The sequence below is a fragment of the Octopus bimaculoides genome, chromosome 5 (assembly GCF_001194135.2).
Source record: "Octopus bimaculoides isolate UCB-OBI-ISO-001 chromosome 5, ASM119413v2, whole genome shotgun sequence".
In the NCBI taxonomy this organism is placed as follows: Eukaryota; Metazoa; Mollusca; class Cephalopoda; order Octopoda; family Octopodidae; genus Octopus; species Octopus bimaculoides.
The window spans coordinates 34855532-34866114 of NC_068985.1; the positions used below are offsets into that span (position 1 = coordinate 34855532).

The following is a 10583-nucleotide window of genomic DNA, read 5'->3' on the forward strand; positions in this document are numbered from 1 at the left end:
AAAAAAAAAAAAAAAAAGAAAAGAAAGCAAGAAACAAAATTAGAGAGCCAAAAATAAAGACAAGGAAAAGGAAGCCAATGAAAGAAAACAATTATTACTATTCTTTCTCTCTCTCACTCACTTTCACTCCCCCATTCTCTCTCTTTCTTTTTCTCCTTCTTTCTGTGATAAACCCCTTCATTCCTAACTCTTCCATTCTTTATACTGTGGAATGGAAGTGTCAATAGAGTGGGAGGAAGAGTGGAGAATAAATTACACAGAGAAAAAGGAAGTGAAAGTAAAAGAGTTTGAAAGGACTTTCAAAACTGAATTGCTTTGAGTTTAGTTATCTTCATAACCTAATTGGTTAGGCGATAATAGAACAATAGTAGAAGTGAGAGTAAGAGAGAGAAATAAATAGATAAAACAATTGGTTGTCCCAAAAGTTGTTGATAAGTTATGTAAGCAAGGTAAAAACAGACTTGGTTTAGTTTTACATCTGCATTTACACCATATGATGTAAATGTAAGACTTGCTGTTGTTAGTAAGTAAATACAATTTAATATTCATGGAAAGCTTGAATACAAGAAAGTGTAACTTTCATTATAATTTCAACTGTTCAATAACAAAGTTTGAATTCTGTTTAAAGCTGGAATTTTTACATCTATTTAACTGTCTGATAAAGATGCACAGTAGCTTATGTTAGCATGCATGCATGCAATATAATATAATATAACATAATATAATATAATATAATATAATATAATATAATATAATATAATATAATATACATATATATATATATATATATATATATATACATGTATATACTAGTATACCCATGTCAACAAAAATGTTGACATTTTATTACTGATAGAAAATAGTGAATCATCACAATGCCAGAAAACATTGATACATGTTGGTAAATCTAGTAAATGTATGTACATATACAGAATTGAAGCACTTGAAGAATCATATATGGTTGTGACATCTCAGTTAAAAATATGTCCACATAGTACATGTGTGTGTAATACATGCATACACATACAGACATATGTACATGTACATACATAGAGGGACATATATACATATATAAATATATATATATATATATATATATATACTTCATTTCTGGATTTGGTTTGAAAGATTCTTTATGTGAGTTTGTGTGTTGAAGCATATTTTGTTGTGTCTGGGGAGAATCATTCTCCTTTAGTAACTTATTATTTAACACACTCACCGGTAAAGTTTCCACTCATTTACTTATATATTTCTCCTAAAATTTTCGTTGCCTCTTGCAACCTTTTCAAAAGTCAATGACTATGTACAGTATCTGTATGTATGGATGTGTGTCTCCTTATGTGCTCTTGTGTGAAGTGAAGTGTGTGTGTGTATATGGTCACATGTTTCAGTCTTAATTTGCATATGTATGTGTGTATGTGTGCTCGTCTGTTCATATTACCTATCTACTTATCCATTTGTATGTCTATCTGTTTACATTCATATCCATTTACCTACATGCATATACATATCTGTTGGATTCCAAGTCAATTTTTTAAAAAACTGATGTCTAAGATGGGATAAAATGGGCCATGATTAATTTTAGAAATTTCTTCTCTTTAACTGCTTGTTGTGTAAATATTTTGGGAAGAGAGTCACTTCAGCAGATTGTGAAGAAGCTAAAGAGAATATTTTATGTTGTGCTTTTTTGATTAATTTCATATCCCATGCCATTTTCCCTTGATTCTCTTTCATTTGACCTAAAAATTTAAAATTTTTGTTGCAGCTTTCATCCTTCTGATGTCTAATGATGCATATTCATATGTATGAGTTTGCTTTCAAATGTAATTCTGGAGAATGAAAGAGGTGAATTTACATTTTCTCTTGGCTTGCTGATTTTGCCCCAGGTAAATTTATTTTTTATATGTTCAAAGAGAATGACAATTTTCTGAAACACTGTTCAGATTGTTATAATATTTTTAATGCATTTAGAGAAGGTTATTTACTTGACTGATGCTGTTTTTGTAAGCTTGTAAAGATTTGTCAAAAATATTTTTTTTCTCAAGGTCAAAAATGCTGTTAAAGCTCCTCATTGTGTCCTATCATATATCCATCCATCCATCCATCCACACACACAAATAAATAAAAACAGATGGATAATGTGTCAATCCACTATAGCTGTTTCCAACAAATTTTTAATTGATTAATGGAAACATTACATCATTAGAAAAACCCGTATTCATCAGATAAATACATGAATCATAACATTCAAAAACATCCAAAAGCCAACAGCATGTGCACCTTCATGATTCTATGACCCTTGCTGATCACAAAATGAATTTGTTACTTCAATTTGGTGCTATTATAGGAGAAATTAACGTTATGTCATGTATGGGTAGGGGGTAACAAAGATTTATAGCAATGAAGGAGGTTAGAGGATTGGGTAGGGGAAATCAGGTTGCAAAGCATATCTCCCCTACAACTAAGATAGAGTTAGTTTCTTTTATCTTTTAATTCTATTCAACAAATGGTTATAAGGCTAAGTACAACGAGTAAGGTCATCCAGTTATTAATATATTTATTTATTTAACAACCTTTTATATGCCCCCTTTAAGGCTGTAAGGAGCATAAAAGAGAGAGAGAGAGACAATAAATCTAAGATGCTATGCAGGGATGGGGAGAGTCTTAAGGATGACCCAAGGACTGGACATCCTGAAACTGCCAGCACCAAGGAAAATATTGATCGTGTTCACCATATGGTGATAGATGACAGGTGATTGACTATGAATCAAACATCCAATACTGTTAGCATATCCTGTGAGAGAGATGAGAATATTCTGCACAATGGACTTGGTATAATGAAGGTGTCTGTTTAGTGGGTGCCACATCTTCTCACACTTGATCAAAAACACATGAGGCCAATCACATCACAGAAAAATTGACATTGTTTCTTAAACTAGGATGAGTGTTCAGTTCATCACTTTCAGTCAGAGACAAAGAGGCAATCCATGCAGTGGAAACACCCTACCACACATTCTCAAAAAAAAAGCCAAGGTCATTTAATCTGCAAGCAGAGTGATGGTCTCAGTTTTTTGGAATGCAAAAGGCATTGTATCTATTAACTATCTTCAAAAGAGTCATACCATCAATGACGAGTACTATGCCAACTTGCTGAGGAAATTACTAAAGGCTATCAAGACCAGATGCACAGGAAAACTGACAAAGTGGTCTTGTTTTATCAGGACTATGCTCCAGCACAGAAGTTCTTGGTTTCAATGGTTGCTGTGCATGAGTGTGGCTTTGAATTGGTTGATCAACCTTCCTGTTCTCCTGATTTGGCCTTATCTGACTATCACCTGTTCTCCAACATAAAAAAAACACAAGGCTGGGAACTAATGTCACAATGATCATGACATATGTGTTGTTGATGACTTTTTTGACCAATATCATGAAGCGGGATCCAAGCACTGCAATCCCAATGGAAGAAGTGTATGCACTGTAAAGGGGACTATGTTGAAACATAAACCTCATTTGATCACATTCCATGGGAGTATCTTGATCAGCCTATGAACTTTCCAGCCAGCCCTCATAATGTGTCTAAAGGAATTTTGAGACTTCGTAAGTGTGGAATACAACAGCAATTGAAATTATTTTTTACATTTATTCTAGCATGAAATCTTACTTTTCTTCTCAAGAATATTGCCTGGGACTGATAAAACAGAGAGATATGTTTAGCTTTTTCATGAATAGCCCAGTTTTTTGCAACAAATTAGAGGACAGTACCAAGCAGAGATATCAAACTAGAAATGCAAAACTTGAATACAATTATGGAAAATCGTCACCATCATCACCACCACCACCACCATCATCATCATTATCATCATCTTTTAACGTCTGTTTTTCATGCTAGCATGGGTTGGACAGTTTGACAGAAGACAGCAAGCCAGAGGGTTGCATCAATCCTTTGTCTGTTTTGTTATGGTTTCTACAGATGGATGCCCTTCTTAATGCCAACCACTTTACAGAGTGCATTTACATGGCACTAGTGCAGTTGCTTTATATATGGTGCCAGCACAGGAGCTCTTTATGTGATGCCAGCATAGGTGCTTTTTATATGGTGTTGGCATGGGTGTTCTGTATGTGGTGCTGGCATGGGTACTCTTTATATGGCACTGGCATTGTAGCTTATTACATAGTGCCAGCACAGGTGCTTTTTATGTTGCCAAAATGAATGCTTTTTACATGGTGTAAGCATGGGTGCTTTTCATATGGCACCATTACCTGTAGGGCTGCCAAGTGGATTGCAAGAGGAAGATGAACTAAGGGAAGTGACTGTGTGCTAGGTAAGAGGTTAAAATATGATGGAGTGTCAGGGACAGTTGTCTTACTAAAGTGAGATACTAGGCTATTCCAGTAGGACAAGGAATTAGAGAGAGGAGAGAGAGAGATACTGAGAGAGAAAGTAAAAAATAGAGACAGCCAAAGTGAGAGAGAGAGAGAGCTGTCTTACTACAGAGGAGTTACTTGGCTGCCCCAATAGGGTAAAAAAAGTGGAAGGAAGTGTGAGAGAGAGAAAAATATTGACAGTCAGAGTGAGAAAATGTGGGCCTACGTATAGGGAACAAAGGTGGTGGTGGAGTTAGGTATAAGTAGTACAGAAGGGATAGAGGAGATAGCAAGTGATGTTGAGAGTAAACTGGCGGGGCCTGCAGTGGGGGTGAGGTAGGGGGAAATGATTATGAGTGAGTTTTGCCAGAGAACATAGTTATGTTTGTGTGAGGGTATTTTTTTTCCCAACCATAATATACTACTGAATACATTATGGATAATATTATAGTGGTGTAAGTATAGTATAGTATATTATGGTTGCAAAACGAAATGCTGTGCCTTTGCCAGCAGTTAGTACATATGTACTATTTGTCAGGATTGTGTTTAATATCTAAATTGGTGGGTATTTAAGCAATGTGTTCATGGATAGTTGGTGGGTTGGATGTAGTGCTGATGAAAGAGCAATAACTCTTGAAATATGCATATATGCCCATCACCTATTTTTTTCTATCTTTGATCACATTGTTTACATAGACAAAATGTAACTTGCAGTGTTGTCTCTAAATTCTATAGAAAATCTATAAAGATAAACATTTTTACTTGGATGTCCTGAGGCATTTGAGAGACAGAGTGTGATGGAAGATGCCTAAAGTATGAACTGGGATGCTGCAACTCAGCATTTGGCCTTTTCTCTGCATTTTTCTGATTTACCTGTATCTAGCATTTTATTATTTCTCCTTTATACTGCCCTATCTTATATACTTGCTCTTCATGATCTCACCATGATAATACTTGTTGTTCAGTGGGTTCCTATTTTTGCATACACAAGCTTCTATGATTAATGCTAAATTATTTTCTACATTGTAGTATTTTGCATCATGAACTTCATGCTCCTTATTTGTAGAAATTTTTCCTATCAGTATTTATTCTTTTCTTTGTAGATAATGGAATTCAATCTGTTATATTTGAAATACTTGTTTATTATTCAATTTTTCTGTGGTAAGTAACACTATGTTTCTGATATAAACACTTTTTGACCCTGACTTTCTATATCTATTATCATAGCTACTATATAGATCCAGAGTTGTACAAAGTGTATCGGAGAATATTCATTATTAGATGAAATGTAGGCACAGACATGATTCTGTGATCTAGAAGTTAAGTGCAGACATAGCTAAGAAGTTTGTGTCCCTACCGTGTGACTTTCGTTTCAGTCTCACACCAAGGCAACATTGGCAAGTATCTTCTACTGTACCTCCAGATTAACCAAAATTTGTGATTGGATTTGGCAGATAAAACTGAAAGATGCCCATCATATACATATATAAATAAGACAAGAAAAAACAACAACGTCAGGATGTGGTACATGCAGAGGATTAATAAAATGCTCAGAGAAGGAAAGAAAGGGTGATTTACATTTCGAGCAAAGCTCTTCTTCAGAAACAAGAGACAGAGGAAAGTCCAAGAGAAAAGGAAGATGGAGGAAAAAAATCGCCAACAGTCCACAAAGGTGTGGCATAGCTGTATGGTAAGGAGTTTGCTTTTCAACCACATGGCTCTCTGTTCAGTCTCATTGTATGAAACGATAGGCAAATGTCTTCTACTATAGACCCAGGACAATCAAGCCTTATGAGTAAATTTGTTTGATGGAAACAACAAATAAGTCCACCATATTTATATATATATATATATATATATATATATATATATACATCTAACATCATCATCATCATTTAGTGTCTACTCAAGTTCCAGTCAAACTTCTAACCCGTGATGGTTTGACTGGAACTGGTAAGCCAGAGAGCTGTACCAGGGTCCAGTCTGATTTGGCTTGGTTTCTATGGTTGGATGCTCTTCCTAATGCCAACAACTCCAAGAGTGTTGTGGGCGCCTTTTACATGTCACTGGCATGTCTACCCTTTGTGTCACCACCATGGTTATCTTGTACGTATCACTGCTATGGGTGTCTATTACATGTCACCAACACCAGCACTGACTATGATTTTATTTAGCTTGATGAGTACTCTCAAGCACAGAAAATCACAAAAGGTCTTGTTCACTTGTCATTGCCTCCATGAGACTCAACATTCAAAGATCATGCTTCACCACCTCGTCACATTCTTTACTGGATCTACCTCTTCCACAGGTTCCCTCCACAGTTAGAGATTGGCACTTCTTTAAGCAGTACAGATTTCTAACTGTGGAGAGAATCTGCGATATGTATGTGTGTGTGTGTGTGTGTGAGAAAGAGAGAGAGAGAGAGAGTGTGTGTGTGTGTGTTTGTATGTGTGTGTGTCATGACTGCTTTACACTGGTCTTGGTTTGTTTACATCCTTGAATCTTAGTGATTTTGCATAGCAGGCCAATAGAATAAGTACCAAGCTTAAAAGAAAAGCAGTACAGAGTTGATTCATTCAACCAAAATCCCTCAAGGAGGTTCTCCAGCATAGATGAAGTCCAATAACTGAAACAAGTAAAAATATATATGTGTGTGTATGTATATATATATATATATATATATATATATATATATATATAAAAGTTCCTGGCTTTAAGGGCATTGCAAAAGGCCTGATTGAAGGCCCAAACTTCTAAGTATGTATAAGGATGTGTGCAATGATAGAAATAACTATCTGCTGGAGTGATGCTGGCAGAGAAAATAATCAGTAAAAAATCCATACATTGTGTGAAAGAGAAAATGCAATAAGTTGTTTCCAAGTGAGTGTACAAGTAGCTCATCAGCATGTTGTTCTATGTGACCGAGGTCACTGGACAATTGATTATTGCTTGTTATCCTTCTTGCTTCTAGGCAGCAACTGACTTTTCTTACTTGAATTTTGGCATCAGTCATGCTGGGCAGAAGTCATCATATTCTTTTAAAGAGCAGAGGAATACAGTGCTAGTGTGTTGCTAATCTGAAATGAAATAGTTCGACTGTACTGCTACCTTCCCCCAGACTGCAAATCAGTCAAAGCAGCCAGGGATTGTAGGGTGCTAAGCACACATTAGAAAAGAAAACAATAGCAATTTGGACATTATAATCACAAGGGCATGCAAAGAATGGTCCAGGACCAGCAATAATTACAAAGAAAAGTTAGAAATTCAAGACATCTGATTATAGAAAAAAAAATGTCAAGCAAAATATTGGATATTTATAGACATATATGCAGAGAGAAAAGGAGTCCTGTAAAGCAAAAACAAATGTACACAATAGCAAAAAGGAAGCAGTAGGAAGGTCTTCATAGCTTGCTGTCCAGGAGGTGGTGTCCACGAGATAGAGCAAGCAAAACTTGTGAAGTAGTTCGACTGCAGTGCTACAGTGGCTTTGCTGATGGCATTGTTTGCTGCTAGTCTACTGCAAAAGTATGACTTGGGCTTCTTAATACATTGAAAAATATATTAAAACTCATCTATACAAAAATTTTTCAGGAAAATTAAGTTGACTGACAAATTCTTGATGTCATTAGTCTATGAAAGATCATTGCTATGACTAACTATATCAATAACCTTTTCTACTATAGGCATAAGGCCTGGATTCAAGTGGTACTTAATTTATTGACTCCAAATGGATTAAAAGAAAATTGACCTCGGTGGAATTTGAATTTAGAACATAATGGCAGACGAAATACTGCCAAGCATTTCACCCGGTGTGCTAACGATTTCACCAGCTTGCTACCTTATTAACAATATCAATAATGACTACTACTGAAATAACATTTAAATTCTCTTCGTTTTCTTTTTTTGTTAATTCTGCAGTTAACATTGTCATAATTATCAGTCTTAAAGCTCTATTGTTTTAAGCCTACAACATGAAAATTCTGGTTTTAGGAAAAATAAATATGGAGTGATGTAACTATCTCTGGTTTATCTGTGTTGTTAATTTCTGAGTTTTAACATGTGTAGTAGCAAATTGAGGACTGAAAAATATGATATTAGAAAGTTCCAATTATGTCAGTAAATTTTTTGACTGCTTTTCAGTTCTTGTTAATGATAAAAAAGAAATGACATACCTTTTGATATTTTAATTTTCTCTCTCAACATTTAGTTCACTGTTAGTATTCATGCAGTTTTTGCCCATTTAAATATATAAAATAAAATCTTTCAAATTTTAAAACTAAATGTGAATACAAATCCAGATATCAGAGAAAATTGAACAAAATGGTAGTTAATGTGTTAGCGCATTAACTAACTGTACTAAGAGTATTTAGATAAAGTTCAAGAACCAAATACTTTCTAGAGTTTGAAAGTCTGATTTCACATCCAAAAGTAGGTGTATGCTTCTCATTGAGACATTTATTTTACAACTATTATTCCTCCTGATTAGAAGATATAATATGTGAGTCATTGACAGCAAGATGATGTCTTAGGCATCATCTATGATATATATTGATGTCACTCCTACTTGGTTCTTCACATTCTCTTTGAAATATCCTTTATAAAACTAATCACATTCAATCTTAAATTATATTTTAAAAGGAATTTTTCCATTAATCCTCATAGTTTTAATTTATTTTAAATTGTCCTTCCATTAGAAAAATTACACATTTTAAATAACAAGGTAGCTATTAAACAATATGTTTGTATATATATATATATGTATGTATGTATGTATATATGTGATTTATATTTTCTTTTCCTTCAGTTTCTCTTGAAGAAATTGACATTGTAAAATTTGTCAGGAAAAAGCAACCAACAGCTCTTGAATGTCTTGAACTAAAAAACATTGAATACTGGCAAATCAGATCACTGAAAATGAGTAGTCCTGGCTGGTCACCTCTTAAAACTAATGAATTTGAAGCAAATGTGCTTTCTGGGGAAGCCAACATTTTAAGTGTCACTCTTCTTTCAAATAGTGATTTAACATTAATTTGTCAGGGCACTGACAAAGGGATAAAATTTCAGGCAATACCACTATATAGTAAGTACCATATAGTAATAATTTTTTCATATTTTCCTGACCATGAACAAAATATATTTCTCTAAACACTAACTTTGGGTTTCAGTCAAGTCATAAAATCTGATAGTTGTAACAAACAAATATTGTCAATAATATTTTAATGTCTATAAATTCCCTTCTTACATCATTCCAGTGTTATTGAAATAGCAATATTATGGCTGAGATTATTTGTTTGATTTGCAGAAGAGAGATTTAGTTGCTAGCATGTGATCCATAAATTGTTCTTGGTTTGATGAAATTAACAAAATTAATAATTGTTCTAAAAGGCTGAGAACTGTTATGTATGTATGTATGTATGTATATATGTATGTATGTATCTATCTATCTATCTATCTATTTATCTATCTACCTATCTATATCTTCTATATATATATGAAGATGAGAATGTGTGTCTGTCTGTGTGAATCCCTAAAACTTGAGAACTACACAACCAATTTCATTCAAATTTAACACATGCCTTACTTAAGGTCCAAGTAGTGTCATGGGCTAAAACAATTTTCAACTTCTTGCCTAATGTGAGCCCATAGCAATCTCTTATCTCTTCCACAATTTCAGTATTACATGTTAAAAGTGAAACAATAACATCTCTCTAATATGTCAGATACTTTCACTTTAATAGTTTCACTATTTAATACTGAAACTATTATCTCACATACATACATACATATATACATACATACATACATACACACAAACACACACACATACATACATACATACATACATACATAGTTGGAAGTCTAAAAAAGACATGTTAAGAGAGTGCATATGTTGGCACCTGTCTCTCCTGCCAGCCAGCACAGTTATCTAGTATATAATGAAATGTGTAAAAGCTTGGCTGGGCTTAAAAGTCATATAAGGGCATCACATGGCAACAATAATGAATCATTTCAGTAAGTCTTCTTGGCAATGGTTTTTCTCATGTAACAAGGGTGCAGCTTTGTTTTTAACGGTCATTTTACAAAGGAATTTTCAATGGCTGGATAACTGAAGAGATGTTGGTGTGCCCCCCCCACCCTGGCATCTGAAACTTGGAGTTTTATCATGGCTACTGAATAAGTGTCACATATTTTTACAGATATATATATATATATATATA

At 34.2% G+C, this 10583-nt stretch overlaps 1 protein-coding gene across 15 annotated transcripts in view; it reads left to right on the plus strand.

The window, feature by feature from the left end:
* Window positions 1–10583, plus strand: part of LOC106874069 (uncharacterized) — a 93376-nt gene that overhangs the window by 2949 nt on the left and 79844 nt on the right. For all 15 annotated transcript variants that reach the window (XR_008264231.1, XR_008264235.1, XR_008264233.1 and 12 more), the window contains exons 2-4: window positions 1766–1886; window positions 5469–5526; window positions 9170–9445. Coding sequence is in view for 9 of the 15 variants with exons in the window: in XM_052968298.1 (XP_052824258.1) it covers window positions 1806–1886; window positions 5469–5526; window positions 9170–9445 (415 nt within the window). In the remaining 6 variants the exon portion in view is untranslated. The remainder of the gene's footprint in view (window positions 1–1765; window positions 1887–5468; window positions 5527–9169; window positions 9446–10583) is intronic.